Genomic DNA, 18,184 nt, shown 5'->3' on the forward strand with positions numbered 1-18,184 from the left:
CTCAGTCCTGACCACCTCTTCAGTGCTGCTGTATATGCACTTGGTATTAATATGTTTACTTCTAAAAGTCCTGTGTCGTACACTGATATTCCTGACATGCTCTACACATTATTTAAGTAATGATGAATGTAATATTGTGGCTTAAACCATTTTAACCCATATCTGTGAAGATAGTCCATGACTGACACCAGTCGATATTCGGTTTTAAAGTAAAAGCGGCTGATGGTCAGACATTCATTTTATACATTACTTGACAGCTGTTGATAGTCACCTTTGCAAAACTCCTGGTTGTCTGGCAATATGGCACATGACAGTCAGTCGCTGCTCTCCAGGGCGTCTCCAGACAAGTCTGCGGCCTGAAATCTCATTGACTGGAGTAGAATTGTCTTCAGTGATAGGACTCACTTCGAAATGAGCCCTGATAAGTAGTGAAGACGTGTCTGGAGACGCCCCCGACAGCGGTGGGATACCATCATGACTGTTGCACACCATGTGGCCTGACAACCAAGAATAATGGTCTGTGGTGCCATATCCTTTCGTACCAGGACCCATTTGGTTGTCATCCGCAGCACCCTTACAACACGGCATCACTTCTACAATAGTGTTTGCACTGTTTTGTTGCCCTTTATAGCAAGCCATACTAGGCTTACATTTCAGCAAGATACGCCACTTGCACTCGAAGAGCGTTTCTACTGCTTGTCTTCACGCTTCCCAAACCCTACCTTGGCCAAATCTGTCATCAATGCCAAGACAAATAACTGTTTGCAGAAGGGCTAGAGGTGGCCCAACGCAATATTGACTTGCAAACTCAGTTTCTGAAACTCTTTCTCTTGAATGAATCATCCAGTTTTTTTCCTGAAATTGTAATCATTTGTTTTTCTGCACATGCACATGACATTTCCCGATTTCTGTCCCATCCGGATTGTCTCTTCATGGTTCATCACCTTTTCTTTTTTGTCTTAGAGAGTAACTCATATACCTGAATTTACCAGGTTAAACTGCTTGGAATGCTGAATATACTTTTGCTGTCAGGACAAACATACCTCAGACAGCTAAGAACACGTTGTTTGCAGATGGCAGTAATGAACTAATGAGCGATGTTAAGTCCTCTTTTTACAACAGCTGATCAAGTGCATAAGTGCATGCATCTGTGGTTCAGCGCTAACAGGTTGACCCTTAATGTGAAAAAAAAACAATCAACCTGAAAAAAAAATCAGAACCAAGTTCCTCAACAGGTACTCAGCAGTGAAGAACGGCATACAAAATCTATGTAGAAAGAATGTCTGTCCATCAAGACTTAAATTGGGAATGCTTTATAAGAAAATCTGCCATAAACTCAGTTCGACACGTGTTGCTCCTCAGAAGACACCAGAATGGTTTCTTCTGATTACATCGATTCCCTTAGCGACAGTGCATCCTTTTAAACTAGATTTCCACAGACATGAATTTCTTACATGTGCATCCCCTCATAACTACCCTTACACACACGCGTAAGTTGTAAACGCTAATTACGCCACTTTCAAGTTGCCAACAACTGAAATTATTCATACAGACGGCGTAGAAAGAGACTCACAGATGATGAATATGCAACTTGGCATCTTGTAGGAAACTTTTGGGAACATCAAATAACCTAATTAGGGAGTTATCTGATGATGGCGACGTTTGATTAGAAAGCCATTTTCAAATGAGTAAAATCCATTTTTAAATATTTTTGAGTCGCATTTTTGGCTCTGTATAGAAGTCTAATACAGATATGCAAGATACCATACCAGTTCGCATTAAGCTACAAGTAACATTGAAACATCTGCCAACTGGAGTCGCTGCAAGATATGTACTGCATTCTGGAAAATCTCTGTCTCTAAATTTTTATGTTATCTACAATACACTGAAGGTACATGGGAAAGTAAGGTTTTGTCTCAACAGTTCAGCTTTTTTATTTTTTGTGGAGTTGGAGTTCCGATACGTTACAGGTACTCTAAATATACCTTTTTTTACCTGTCTGGAACTTAATTTTATAACCAGACTTTGTACTATCATACAGAACAGTCATTACTCAATGACAGCACCAATACGAAAATATTACATTTAAACAGAATTTTAATGAGGGTCAAGAGTAGTTTTAAGTTTTAAAAGCCACAAATAAATGTCCCTTTCACAGTAATACTGTAGTTACACTCAAAGCCTAAAGCAAAATATTATCATCATTATCCTCAAATCGAAAAATACCTTTATAGTATTGACTGTTCTACAGTAATATGAACCTCAGCAAGCCCACACTCTCAGTTTAAATACCCTTTTTAGTCATTTCAGTAATGATGTTTCACTCCATTACAGGTAAGTTATTATAAGGAATTGCTGAATGCTAGAATGATATTCCTATCACATTGTTTAACAAAATTTTTCCATTTTACAAAGTATTTACAGGGCAACAGTTATTGAACCATGTGGAAAAATGTAAATTAGTTACAAACTGCAGCGTGTCGACACTTTTTCAACATCTAAACGTCACTACTGATATTCGGATTTAAGTAATGACATGTTCGATATGCATGCCATCACTGGCGATTATGTGGCGCAGGCGAATAGCGAAATTTCACATGACCTACTGAAGTGTCAGAACATCGATGACCTCCTGAATGGCTATTTTCTGCATAGCAATGGTTTTGGGGTTATTGCTGTATAGATTGTCTTTAACAGAGCCCCGCAAAAAGGAGTCCCATGTGTTCACATCCAGAGAATATGGTGGCCAATCGAGGCCCGTGCCAATGGCCCTGGGTACCCCAGAGCCAGAATGTGATCCCTAAAGTGCTCCTGCAGGACATTAAACACTCTTCTGCTTCACTGGGGTGGAGCTCTGTCTTGCATGAACCACATCTTATCGAAATCAGGGTCACAGTGGATAAAAGGGATGAAATCATCTTCCAAAATCTTCACATCATGCAAGGAAATTGCACCCATTATTCCTTAACTGGACATTGCACACCACACATTCTATTGAGGGTAAAGAGACTTCTCGATCGCGAAATGCGGATTCTTGTTCCGCCAATTGCGTCAGTTTTAAAAGCGTATTGACGAACCTATCCCAATGAAAGTGGGCTTTGTCGCTAAATCAAGCTGTACCATGCACATACTAATTTCCATAATGCCCGTGGCCAATCGTGCTGTTTGGACGTCCTAATGCAAACCGTTAAGAATATATGACGATTTTATTTCATATAGTTCAATAATAATTGTTACCCTATACTTTCTGAGTTGAAGACTGGGTCCATTATTTTGTCATGAAACTAACTTTCCACGTATATAAACGAACGATTATAGATCATTGCTGTCAAATGAAACAGAGAAGAATGAGGGCACATCCGCCTGTTGGCAGTTGTTGAAGCTCCTAGGCGATGGTGGGGGAAGTGACATCATGCAAAACAGTAGAATGCCTTCCAACTTTCGTAACTTAAATGTAAGATGGCATGACAGTGTGCAAGTAGGTTGTATCCATGTGTAAGCCGACTTATGCGACTGGTGGTTGGGGGATTGTTGGTTTTGTGGGGAAAACGATGGCAACGGACATTGCCAGTGGATGAAGTGACTTTAATCTTTGGATAGACGGAAGACTTCAGCGCGTTCTGTGCCATGATTCAATGCGCACATTACTGTATCACACTTTACAAGTAAACCTTTTCTACATTCAACCATTCCGACTAAATTATTGGGATGTTCCCCATCACATGACACAGATTATTCCTGAAGTGAAGTACAATGTTCTTCAGCTGAGAAAAGTTGTATAAAAAGAGAACTTGCAGTACATACGTCAGCATGGTGGATATATTTAACTGCACACATGTAAAGTGAGTTAATTTCATTACATCTGGATAAAGCTATTACATGAAAACATATTCTTGTTTGAAATGTCTGTCTTGTATTGTCACATTGATTAAACAAGTTTTGATATCTAATCGGTCCTAACACACAGTTCCAGAAGTTAAATTATGAAAATAATCTGTATTTGTATCAAACCTTTCACACTTACAGCACACACTATCTTTAAATAGTCAGCTTACGACTTAAGCTGACAAATGTTATGACAGAACTACATATTTTATAAGTTAATAAGCAGATTGCAAGGAGAAACGCGTGGTGTTTAATACTTTTGAATGATCGCTCGAATACCCTGTAGTTCATCACGTTTAATTCACTGTTACAGCTGCACAGTACACCAACGGAATTTATTACCCCTCAAAATAAAGTCTCAGTTCTCACTAAAAAGAACCTGACACTTCCGTCGCCATCCGCTGTGGCCGAGCGGTTCTAGGCGCTTCAGTCCGGAATCACGCTACTGCTAGAGTCGCAGGTTCGAATCCTGCCTCGGGCATATATGTGCGTGTTGTCCTTAGGTTATTTAGGTTTAAGTAGTTCTAAGTCTAGGGGACTGATGATATGTTAAGTCCCATAGTGGCTAGAGAGAAAAGGAGCGAAAATCCGTATTTTAATTAGAAATAAGCGATTTAGTGGAAAATATGTTTCAGTTACACTTTGCGTGTCTACCTGATAATGTAGTAGTAAAGTGTGTGCCTGGAAACCGACAGATTTTTGGGGCCATGCGAAGTAATATATTCGAGATATCTCAATCAAAAATTCAGATTAACTTCTCTTAGCTGGGATTCATAATCATGTAAAATTTTGTGATGACGTCGTGGTCGCATTTTAACTGTAAAATACAAGGACTATGGGTATCTGCTTTGAATGGTGTTGCTTCCTTCAACTGACGCAGAGTATGCTTTGTAGTCTTACTTGCAAATTCTAAAACTGCAGCAGCAGTTAGTCAAACGTGTCCATGCATTATTAACAAGTAAGCCTACTACAAACAATACATTTGAACAGAAATCAGTGTACTGGAATCATCCTCCCAATCCTATGAAAATTTAAAAGTGAATAATGCCCTCTGTCATGTTTTCATCACTGGAGCTACTCGTGAATTCTGTACAACTGCAGTTAACTAAATGCAGTTACATTCAATAAGGTGGAAGTCCATTCACGCTATACTACACAATCCCATTTATAAATACCAATTTCAATGTAGAATATTTTTGCCGTAGAATAGTGCCTGGCATAATATAGTGCATACCCTGTCACTAAACTAAAAAGCATAATCAACTGTCCACACTGGACTTGCATTCACGAGACTGACGGTTCAAACCCGCGTCTAGCGATTCATATTTAGATTTTCCGTGATTTCCCCAAATCGCTTCAGGTAAATACGATGAAGTTTGTAAATGAATATGGTTGGATGGTTGATTCGGGGAAGGGGACCAAACAGCAAGATCATTGGTTCCGTTGGATTACGGAAGGGTGGGAAAGGCAGTCAGCTGTGTCTTTTCATAGCCATTAGTCATAGTATGTGCGCGCTTAGATCTCGAACAAGAAAAAATATATTTCTACACTGATGTGCTTAAATCACTGAACGTAGTTATCAGTGGGCTTACACGAAACATGTCAAGTCTACTAACGAGTGCCTGGTCTCACGGAATCTTCCGATCATCATGGTGACTCAAACGTCGAAACCGATAAGCACCTCACGTCTTCTCTGCGTTAGCAGTCGTCAAACTATAACCCGCGGGCCGAATTGGAATATTCGTGCGGTCCTCGGTTCTCAATCGCATTTTATAATAATATGCATATAGCAAGTAGCAGGCGAATCCAAAGACGTCAACTAACGGTAAAAGCTTCCTACAAGCGCAGTTTTCCTGCTCAGTAACAAACGAAAAAAATTACAGCCACAGCAATGTTTTAAAACTTACGTTGGTGCATTAGGCCGTGAATTGAGTGCAGTTGCCCACTTACCTCAGGTGCAGAGGTGTAAGGAGCGCCACCACTACAGGGTTAGATAGTGCTGGGACAACCGACTAGTTTTAACAATCACTTGGTCAACTATTTTTTCATTCACTAGCTCTTTTTAGTAGAATGAAACAACCAAATAAAATCAGTCTCTACGGCCAAGTCAGCTGCATGAATCGCTTACATTAATTCTCCGCTTTGAGTGGTTTCACTCCATGTGAGAACAGACTGCCCGACAAGTCTCCGACGGTTATGGCAGTTATATTGTTTTCACTCAGTCTCCGGGTTGAGTGATTTCACTTCTATACTTTTTCAGTCTTTTTTGTTGTAAGTGAACCATCGCTAGGGTTGATAACTTTCTTTAGAGACATATAACGTATCTTATTTCCAGGAGAAGTGCATAAAAGAATATTTCTAAATATAAAGTATTTTCAAAATTTATGTACGTATGTATATATTTATTTACGTTTGGATTTTTGGTTGTTTTTAGGTTTAATAACTGGCACTTACATATTGTTTCAATAAATACTTTTTAAATTAAATTTGTTGAAACTGTCTGTCTTCTGTTGATTTGCACGTGTCACCGATAATTCTCTTTCGATAATGCTGACAACACGGGAACAGAACGCAAATAAAATACATATTTTTTAATTGTTTAGTGACAACCACTTGCTTTTTAAGCATACACTGTTACTTGCCAGAGGTACTTTTCTCGTCAGAAATATTTATCATCATCCGAATCCTCTAATTGTCTTTGAATTTATTTAAACAACATACTTTCAGAATATGAATCATCCTTTCAGGTACACTATAGAGTGTTGAATTTATTTAGCGGATCAGTTTTTATCCAATCGTATGATTTCTTCCATTCCCAGCCAGCGCCGGCTAAATCGATTGTTTTCATTTGATTGCTCCCACTCAAAAGAAACCGAGCGAGGTTGCGCAGTGGTTAGCACACTGGACTCGCATTTGGGAGGACGACGGTTCAATCCCGTCACCAGCCATCCTGATTTAGGTTTTCCGTGATTTCCCTAAATCGTTTCAGGCAAATGCCGGGATGGTTCCTCTGAAAGGGCACGGCCGATTTCCTTCCCAATCCTTCCCTAGCCCGAGCTTGCGCTCCGTCTCTAATGACCTCGTTGTCGACGGGACGTTAAACACTAACCACCACAGATACATAAAACTAGAATCGGTTCTTTCCATCACTACAAGAGTCTAGTTTACCTACCTAGTAAGAAACAAAAATACTTACGGTGAGTGTAATATTAAGACATGCGTAACATTAATTGATGTTGGTGAACTCTGCCATGACCGAAGTAAAGTTGGACACTTACACTAGGGGCAGAGGAGTAAGTGGAGTGACGGTGATTGTGTCTCTTATCACACAATGCATTAAAATGCGAGTCCAATTAATCATGCACTTATGCAGCCACACTTCGGCATGCAATTAGTGCCACAATTTTGGAGTCGTGAGGATGGCAACAATCTGAAACAGAAATGTTGACACGAAGTGTTCCGTATGGTGTCAACTGTTAACTATCAGTGCTTGGATGTGGGGAGCAATGTTACTGTGCCCTTTTTATTGCTAGTCTGCTATGGGGGCTCAAAACGTACTGATTTATGTAAATTAGCAATTAATAATAAGATCTGTACATATGCAGCCCATAGTGCCATCCCACAATGGCAGTACTTGGGTAGAAAAGTTTGACCACCACTGCTCTACATAGTCCAACTGGAAAATACTGATGCCCTGACACCGACAAAAGTATTTACGATTTGCTCCAACTTAAAAGTGAGAGGGGAGTCACACAGAGCCCCAAATAATTCAACACAATGTCACAATTGGTATCAGTTTTGTCATAACTTGCAGCAGTGAATTGGCCCCCCACACTGCGTTATACGTGGCGCTGGGCACAAAAGTGCAGAAACCTTACTATGATTCCACCCAAATGCACGAACTGTGGTCAAATATTAGAAGTGACCCGTCTATGATGACTTGTGAGCGAAATCACTCCCCACACCTGGAACAACAGCGATCGGCACCCCTTCAGGACCTGCTCAGTTTCCGGCTCTACTGCTCTACGACGTGCCATTTTCGAAATACAACCCATCAGCAACACAGAACCAACTATGCACCTGTGTGGGCATCAAGCAAACCTTTCAGCTTAACAGCTACCAGCTGCTTCCTCACAGTCCATTGGCCTAGAAGACGACATGAAATTTCCTCTAGGTATGCTCTAATGAATCTACACATACAAATTTTCTTGACAGTTCATCAGACTGTTAACGGAACTCCGACAAGCACCAGATTTTTTTAAAAAAAACTTAGTACCATCTGACCTGCTACCATTGACATTTCCAATGGATTGGATTTATTGCACAATGCCGTTTAAGATTGTGAATTGGAATACCAATGGTACTTCTCACAATACTCAATCCTAGAAGAATTCCCATTGTGCTTATGCTGCCCTATTGACAGAAACCCATGTCCTATCTCAAAAACAATTCTGCAACTGCAATTAGATAATCTGCAGGAAGGACAGGATCAATAACCCAAGAGAAGGTACTGTGGTACTGATTAAAAATCTATCTGCTCACATGGAACTTGCCCACCTAAACTTAACTACGGTAAAGGTCACAACAGAACGCTCCAGAAAATTTAACTAGTGGACACATAGCTGTTTCTATAATTTTACCAGAATGTCAAAACATGTTTTCAAATATCTTGTACAAGCAACTGGTCCAAGAGCTGCTAAGAATGATACAAATACAAGAGAATTGGCACCAGTTACAACCTGATGGTGACGATTAATACGGAGTTTAATGTACCTCTTTAAAGTTCACTAGTCATAAAGTTTCATAGTAGTGGAAGTATGTAATGCTTTGGTAGAAAGACTGGAAGATTTCATTACAGGAATCTTAATACAACAATGTAAATTTTATTTTATTTTTGCTCTCACACAACTGTTTATACTATCAATTCCTGCTACTCGAGATAGGATCAAACATGTGACACAAATGAAAACCATGTAGCTGAAGATCCACCTGCACTACTTCCACCCTTCCTATGCAACATTTTTGCCTTGCATTTGGCATTAGAGCGTCAAAATCAGCAAAAACAAAACTATATCGTTTTTGTTCAGACACTTGGTTGCAACACTATCAGTGAGAGATGTAGGAGACAAAGGTGAGAGCACGAGGTAAATGTTTACAGATGCGGACAGACAGATATTACCACAATACAAAATATTGCCCCCCCCCCCCCCCCCCCCCCCCCGGTGAGGAAATCCTTGGAAATTACCTGCAACGTCAGCCATATGGCAAAATTGCCATCTATTGCAGCAATGTTGACAGCAACACTACTGTGGCCATCAACTACCATAAGACATACCACCTTAAAGCACATTTACAAGATTTAACAAATGTAACTGCCATGTCTTTATTGTAAATACTTATGACTGACAGAAGAATGTCATCTCACAAGAAACTATAATTTAATATACTTGCATTGGTACATACATTCAGCTAAACATTTTGTGGAAAAAAAACACGAGATTTCTCCTGCACCCACAATCTCAATTTTTTTATGATCACAGTATCTTCACCAATAAAGTATCGTTTTCTTTATTTTACAACCTCAAATCTCTACTTACCACGAAATAATATAAGCACCATAATCTCCCCTGCACAACCAAATTGTAAAAACAATTTGCTTACGACGAGCTATGTTAACAATGCCCCCTGTACAAACCCAAAAAATATATGCAGGGTGTCTCCTAGGAGTCATCAGGCTCATTTTCTCTCTTCTTACAGCAGTTACTTACAATTTCATATTTACAGTTTGTAGGTGGAGTTGATCCAAATGAATACTGCTCATTATATGTTTCACGAGACGTTCAGTGTCGAAGAAATTGATTTTCAATGCCGAATTTTATGTGCCCACTCGACAGAGTATTCCAAAATTAGTCTAGTGCATTAGTTCTTAATTGACATGTCTTGACACAAAGAGTAAAACTTGAACTTACCGAGACTTATGTACCGCCTTGCTCCTGTCTGCTACCACCATGTAGCAGAGCTACTCACTCGCTACGGCTTACTCTTCCTGTTTTATTGTCCCTGTTAATACAAATCGATAAACAAATATTTCACTAAACTAATTTGGGACTGTCCTATCGAATGGGCTTGTAGAATTCAGTCTCAAAAATAATTTTGTTTGTATTCGGAAACAGATAGGTTTTCTGTTGACATTAAGCATCACACGAAAGATGTGACAATTAGTATTTGTTTGGACTGATTCGTTGCACACTGCAAAAAGAAAATTGCAAATATCTCATGTAACATGAGAGAACATGTTAGAAGAGACAGTGATATATATCAAACTAAGATCATTGATATCACAGTCTCACCTATAGTGAGGATAATTTTTGTTTACACTGTATTTTGGTGGTAACGTTTGGACATGCATGCAAAAGGTTCATCCCAGCCCTCAAGCACTCAAATTGCCTGCCCGCTCCCATATCAGGCATGAATCGACAGGGGGAAAAAAAGTACTTTTACATCTGATCCCACAAAACTTAGCAAATTTTTGTTACATCCACAGAGTTGATAACTCATGCAGACTTTAGGCCCTAGTATGTCTCTGTTACTTTTAAGAGGTAATAAGACTTCAAAATTTTTGGTATGGAGGGCTTACCATAGAGCCTTCCAATTGAATAGGAGCAAAGGATGAGATCTTTCAGCCACATGGAATGGAAAAAGAATAAAATAAAATGAATAATAATAAAAACTCAGACTTTGTGGCTTGATTGGAAGTGAAGGGTGGTTTTCCATGATGATGACAACCTGAGATCACTCTTTCTACTTGTGTGTTTAGTGACTGGAATACTGGAGAGAAATCAGATGAAAGTTATTTTACTGAATGGGACACACAAAAGGAACCCAAAAACACCAATTGTTACATATGATGTGAACAGATGATGCAATTAAAGGGTTGTGGCCGTCTGTCGTGACTTGACCATAGATAAAGACAACTCTTGCTCTTCTGTCCAACCCAATAACTTGTTGTACAAGTGAAGGACTGAAAATACAATATAGTATCACGAAATCACAATGCTACATTATTCTGAGGAATGAGCTTTGCTAATTCAGAAGTGAAATAATTTTAAGAGAATTTGATATTTTATGATTATGTCAACATTTGTATGGGTTGTGTCATCTGGCTGTGTAGGTGACTTTTTTTTATAAATGGAATGCCCGTGTCATTTCTGTAGCAGTGGGTAGTCTATACTTTTGTAGTGTCACTTATGTTAATTGACTATGTGTATGATTGGCAGTGACATTACCAATACACCCAGATTTATTTCTGTGGGTCCTTGAAGGCCTAGCTGCTGACAGTTTTCAGGTGGGGAACAGTGGAAGGATATTGGTGGCTGGCAAAGTTTTTCAAAGTGAGAAATCATTTTCAGGGCGAGCCATCTCAGTAAACCGGTGGTCACTGTTCTGCTGGATCAACAAACATCACTATCCGCTGGACCACCAGCAAAGTACAACCTAGGGAGGGATCTTGTGGCGGTGGAAGAGGGAATCTGTACTTGGGATCTGTCTTCTGTCTTCCTACAGTACTGATCTCCCTGGATTTCTGTGTCTTTTTGTTACTTGTTGCCTCTTACACAGAGGGACAAGGCTTAAGTTACCTGCTCTCCACAATGCAACGTTCAAGTTGCATACAATTTTGGTCTGCCAGGAACATAACTATATAAATGTATTTAAATCCTGTAATTTTCAGTTACTGACAAAACAAACAAAATATACAATACTGTAACAGAGATTAGTTTATTTTTTTTAACATTACACAACATATAACTAAACAACATTTACAAACTCCAAGATACAAACAAACATGGGTTACAGGTGGGAAACACATTCTACTGGTAATGTTGGATTGTGCTTCAACAAATTGTATTTGTTTGGAACTCTGTATATGTTCATTACAAACAAAATTAATATCACTTAAAAGTTTTTCATGAAAGGAAGTGTCACAGTTTTAGAGCCATAACAAAACAGTCTTATTAAGCAAAAATTACACCAAAAAAAACCAGAGTGATGTAGACAATGATCATGATTCTTCTGGAGATTTCTGATGCTAGTCATTACTGTGATCTGAAACAGAAAAAAGTCCAAAATGTTTAGAAGTGCATGTAGCAGACTGATCATACTATATTTTGCAGAATGCCCAAATACTTTTGTGACATTGTAAAACAGATTCATAAAAGTTGTTTTTCTTATCTTTGCATTATCAATGCCTTGGGCATAGAAAGACCATGCGAGACGTATATTTTTACTTATTCCAAACTTGTAACAAACCTCATCCTTTCTTTAATCTCCTCATAAACATTACTATTAAGTAATGCTGCAACCATTATCACATTTCCTACAAAGGAACACTAACAAACAAGCTTCCTCATTCAATGAACAGGTCCCCCCCTCCCACAGAGTTACAGAGAGAGTCCCAAGGTTACTAAATACTATGTCAGAAAATCTTTTCTGTCAACAGTCAGTCTAAGGCTACCTATTAACAACTACAAACTAGAAATTAATGTGCAAAATTATCCAAAAAGAGGACAGGTCCTCAAGAGAGGAGCAACTTCAGCCACTGATCAGCAGGCACAATGTACCCAAAGCATTTATATGTTGTGGAACCAGGTTCCCTAATGGCAAGTCATGTTCATAGCCTGTAACTGGCAGAAGTTCTGTGTTCTGCCCCATTACATTCATAAGGAAACTAGTCACTGGCACATGAAGGAAGAGAGCTCAGAGGCTTCGAATAGACTTCAGATCCCAATTGTGACCTGCTCTTGTCAGGGATCCTAGAGGACAAGCTATTCATAATCAAAACAAATTTTTTTTTGTTTTTGCAGGGATTCATGTCTTACTTTGTATTACACTCAGCATTTATCTTATCTAGAACAAGTTTCAACTTTTCCACGATTTGGTAAATTTTATTTTATCTCTTGACTTTGTTGCCAAATACCCTTTCTCACACCAGTCTTCAAGATAACCATTTTTCATGTATAAGGTTCTCATCCACTCAATATTTACTGCACAATGATATTGCGTCAATATACTGTGCAAAATACAAGGCCAAGAACAGTACAGTATTACTGCACAATATTTATGTGTGGGACATCTTAGAATATTGTCTTTGAAGCAAACATATTGGCACTCTATGATGTAGGACTCACATGTACTGTGGTTGCAATTGCTATGTGATGCAAAAAAGAAAAGAAAGAGGAGGAAGTGGCTATGGGCAAAATAGTGACTTCTTATGTATTTCTGCAATAAATAATTTAAGCTTCTGAAATGAACAAATGAGCAGTTGCAGTGATACTTCCCTGCACTTAAGCATTTTTTGTTGGATGTTTCTACAGCTAACAACTGCATAAGTACTAAATAAGTAATCAAAGTACTCCCTGAATGCCCTTCAACAGGTGATTCCTTTCTTCTGTCTTTCCTGGTGAAGTCATATCCATATGGCATGGCTTTATTAGTTGTTTGCATGTCCTCAAATCACAACATTTTGGCTGGAATTACTGTGCATTATGAAGTAATAACCTTACATGGCACAATATATTGCATAGTATATTTTTAAAACTCTGCAGTCTCTTAATATATTGCACATCATCACCCTTATACTCTACAGTATATTGCAAAGTATTTCACATGGGTCTCCAATCATTAATAATAAATTAGTGCACAATGTACCTCAATAACAAACATTACTGCCATTCAAGGCTGTTTCTCCCACAAACACAAAGTTTATCATTCAAGTTCTGCCAGACAAACTAATTTGCCTTCCTTGGAACATGCCTAAAAGCTTACTTTCTCAAATTTCTTTTTCATTTCTCTAATTTTTATGGGCTGTTTGTCCCATGCCAATCTCTGCACTTAAATCATTTTCATTATTTTTATCTTTCCACAGTTGTAGCTGCTCTTTTGTATGATAGAAATAAATCTCCAATATTAGAATATCATCAATGATTTCCGGCAAACAACTTTTAATGAGAAATGGTGCTCTGACAATTACAATAATATATCAAATCTATTACGTATTTACCCACTGAACATAAATGACTGAACTTCCTCTTACTTCAAGCTGCAGTTAATATTTCTCTTGTTAACACAGCAACAATTGTAGGAGTGGCTGATTTGTCACATATGCAAAAGGCCCCATGAAAATAAAGAAAGTTACGTGCAAAGCTGCGAAACATGTCTACACTATCAAGCAATGTCGGTCTCTCTGTTAGTAGTCTGATAAAGTAAGGAATATTCAGTTTCCTCCAACTACAAGTGACAGTAATACAAGTTCTACAGCCAAATCCAGTTAGGATAATTATATTAAGTCATATATCTGCTGTAACTGTCTTCTAAGGATGTCATCTTTCTTACTGCAATGGAATGTTTTATTTTACTTCAGTGTAGTTGGTACTACTCCCAAACATGACTCAATTAAAATCTAACTTCTGTGTTGATTATTTAGAACCTTGACATTGAAAACGGTATTAATGTAGGACATTGTCACACATAATTATCTAGTGCTGAAGTACGCAGAACATTCAAAAATTAACTGAAGACAGTTATAATCTTTTTACAAGTTATTATTTCTTCTAAAAATAGAGTAAACACATTACTTACTTTTACCATCACAAGCCACAATTTTCACTTTGTCAGCTTTTGCAAGATCCTGCACCTCACGAAATTCCACATCGTTCAGCATAAATGTCCATACATTGTCACAAAAACGATATGTATTTAATTTCCCAGCCTTAAGACAAATGAAACAAAACAGAAAATTAAAAGCACTGAGGATCATATTACATAATGTGCAGGTTCTTAAGAAAACAAGAGACTCATTTTAGAGATCAATAGATTAAAATATGATACTCAATAAGCTATTTTTGAAATGTCCATGTACATTCTTACTAAATAGAGAAAATACTCAACATGACTACTGAAATTTGGAAGGTGATAATTTATCCACATGTTACAGCATATCAATGCATGCCTTACGTAATGTCTGTTTTCAGCCACTCATGGTTTTATGGAATTACATATGCTTCTCACTTCTCAGAAGTCTTCAGTTACCTTAGTAAGCTTATTGCAGAAATAATAAATAATAACATGGAAAGGATATGTTGTTACTCACCACACAGACAGGCAGAATGAAAAAGAATGCTAAAAATGTTCAGATTTCAAATTAAGTCCTTCATCAGACAAAGAAAACACACATACATTCATTCACAGAACTGCAACACACATACTAGTACACTGTAATCTCCAGGCTCTAAGGCTAAGGCAGTTGGGCAAAATTACATTGCCCCTCGGACAGAACGAAAAAATACCACAAGCCTGTTAAGTGCAGCAAAATATCAAAATGATTACGAACAGCAAGAGTAGTGCTTATTAATCAGACCACTTGATCACGAGCTTTGTGGAGTTGCAAGTCAAGAGAAGACTGGACATAGACTGTTCAAGATAATTTTCAATTCAGGGGTGCAGAAGCAAAACAGTAAAGGAATTGTGAGATGTGCCCAACCAAGAACAACCTCTGCTGCCAATTATATTCTCCAATTATTGATGCAGCACTTTTTAACAAGAATGGCAGCAGATATAAAAAGAGTTCCACAGTAATGTTGGTACACTGAAACCACCTACTGGCAAAGTTTAGTGAGCTTTATGACAGATAGAGTAGGGGTGAAATTTCAATAAAATAACTGGATCGTGATAGTAATTTGTATTTGGATCTTACAATAACTGGCTCACACGCTATAGGACTCATACAATTAGAAAGCAAAACAAGGACTTCAAAACTTACAGCTTCATACTCAGACGGCATAGATGATGTAATGAGACAAACTGTACAAAGTTAATAAACTTTCAAGTCCACATCTACAGGAGCTGCTACACTGTTACAGAACTGTCATACAAAATTGTTGAGGCTTTCGTGGCCAACTGTTGGCTTAATGCCTGTTTGCCTGTTGATTTTGTCTTTGAGTGTTTAACTGAAGTCTGATTTTAAAAATAATATATATAATTCTTATGTTTCTACAGCACAAACGGCTGGTTTTGACAAAGGTTCACACTCCAGGTGGTAGACTGATATAAAAATCCTATGGTCAGAGACCATATGTACCTGTCACATCAAAGTTTGGAGCCTTTCCCTGGTTATTTCTCCTGTGGTTCTTGCCTTGTTACTCTCAATGGTTGTTTGCTGCAGCACTGGTATCCATGATCCATTTACCTTGGGCTTTCTTCTTTCTTGTTAAAATTGTCTTATTTGTGAATTCCTATGGGTCCCCTGACAAAATTTGCTATGTGTTTGGTCTCACACAGCCTGTCCTCCACCATAACCAATTTCTCCATCAAAACTTGCTAAACTGTTTATGTCCAGTGATCCTGATATTGATTTATCATCAAATCATTCCAACACAGACTTTTCCGCATTGTGAGTGGGTTCCTTTTGTCCTCTGCCACTCACTGATCTTGGTCAGTTTGTAGTCTTCACGTTGTGTTTGTACAAAATAGGGTCAGTTCTGTCTACAGAAAGGCCATACCCAGCATTTCTCCCTCCGATCTCTCACTTCGGCGCGTGTTAGGTTTCATGACATTTGGTATGCAGCTGGTAGAGTACCGATCACTCCTCAGAATACATTCCGGCTGTTGCATCGCACTGCACATACGACATACAGCAGCTCACATATTCATCTTGCAAACATTATGTGCATGTCAATCTTCCTCTTTTCTTGCTCACATGATGATTTGATAGTCTGTGCAGGTATTCGTCCATGTGTATCAGTTTTCACAGCTTCAATAGTCTGATCATTTCAGTGATAAACTTTACAGGATAATAATCTCAGATTTCAAGTTCTTCCCTTCGTCACAGATGTGACAGCCTCTAGTATATTTGCCACTATTTTTCTATGGAATAAAAATTCACACTCAAATGTGGCCCTTTAAAAGGTAAGTGAATTGAACAAGTCATTGTCTTCTTTTTCCCACCTCTTCTTGGGATCAAATTGTTAATTATTGGATTTGGAAATGTTCTTAGTGGAGACTGGCCTGATGCCCTTCTTGTCACCAATTGCAGCATGCACCACAGTTTACTTTCTTAAGTAGCAAAGGAAATATGGAATTTTCTATTATACAAAATACTGGAGTTCTTCAAACACATTATCAACAGTTTGTAATCATCAAGCAACCTTACTAGGATGACACTTCCTACCCTGTCCTCTTTCACTTCTAAATAAAGATATTTCAAACTGTCTGAGTGAAATGATCTTTCACAAATTTGTCCACTGACGAACAGTTGTCCAATCAAGTATTATGAGTGTTCTGAGCGATTCATTTTGTTGAAGTCTCCCCCACTCCCACATCCTTGTGGAATTGTTTTCATTTCTCCCATGTTCCTTTATTTTTACACACAACAAACATAATATGAGCTATTACATAATATAAATGTCTTCCCTCGCAACGAAACACCACCACTGCATTTGCTCTTGGCAAGTGCTGTTTTTTGTGTCTGAAGGAAGTCCACAAACCTAACCACTCAGCAGGCATTATTGTGCTCTTGTTGACTAACCCCTTCAACCTATCCTCCTATATAAAAGATACCAACCATTTCCTCCACTAACTCTCCATGTTCCTTTTCCTTTACAGCTCAGTGTCATGCTTGTAACTATTTATGCCACCTCCATTTACACTAAGATCCTCATGCCCATGGCCTTACTGCTGTTGCAGACTACCGTTCCCAATGCCTGACTGATTCCAAACCGACAAGCTCCTTCCTAGTCGCCATGACCAACTATATCCTCACCCACAATTACTTCTCCTTTGAAGACACTACCTACAATCAAATCTGGGGTACAGCTAAGGGCACACGTATCCAGAGTAAGGCTATGGGCACCCACGTGGCACCATCCTATGCCAACCTGCTCATCTAGAGGAATCCTTCCTAAACATCCAGAATCCTAAACTCCTCAACAGGGTCAGATTCATTGATATCTTTGTGATTCGGATGTGGGCGAGGATATCCTATCCACATTCCTACAGAACCTGAACACCTTCTGCCCAATTTGATCCACCCGGTCCTACTCAACCCAACAAACCACCCTCCTTGATGTTGACTTCCACCTATAAGATGGCTACATCAGAACCTCTGTTCATATAATACCTACCAACCACCACCAATACCTTGACTCTGACAGATGCCAACCATTCCACACCAAGAAGTAGCTTCTATATAGCCCAGCCACCTATGGCCATCGCATCCTGAAATATACCGAGGATCACACTTAGGCCT

The 18,184-nt window shown here is 38.7% G+C and overlaps 1 protein-coding gene across 1 annotated transcript in view; it reads right to left on the reverse strand.

Annotated features, from left to right (window-relative positions):
- Window positions 1–11,637: 11,637 nt before the first annotated feature.
- Window positions 11,638–18,184, reverse strand: part of LOC126269577 (transcription initiation factor IIA subunit 2) — a 28,945-nt gene continuing 22,398 nt past the window's right edge. Inside the window, exons 3-4 of the mRNA XM_049974003.1 lie at window positions 14,521–14,650; window positions 11,638–11,988 (exon numbers count right to left, since the gene is read on the reverse strand). Of these exons, the coding sequence (XP_049829960.1) occupies window positions 11,972–11,988; window positions 14,521–14,650 (147 nt within the window). The 3' untranslated portion in view covers window positions 11,638–11,971. The remainder of the gene's footprint in view (window positions 11,989–14,520; window positions 14,651–18,184) is intronic.

This window comes from Schistocerca gregaria, chromosome 1 (genome assembly GCF_023897955.1).
Source record: "Schistocerca gregaria isolate iqSchGreg1 chromosome 1, iqSchGreg1.2, whole genome shotgun sequence".
NCBI classification, from domain to species: Eukaryota; Metazoa; Arthropoda; class Insecta; order Orthoptera; family Acrididae; genus Schistocerca; species Schistocerca gregaria.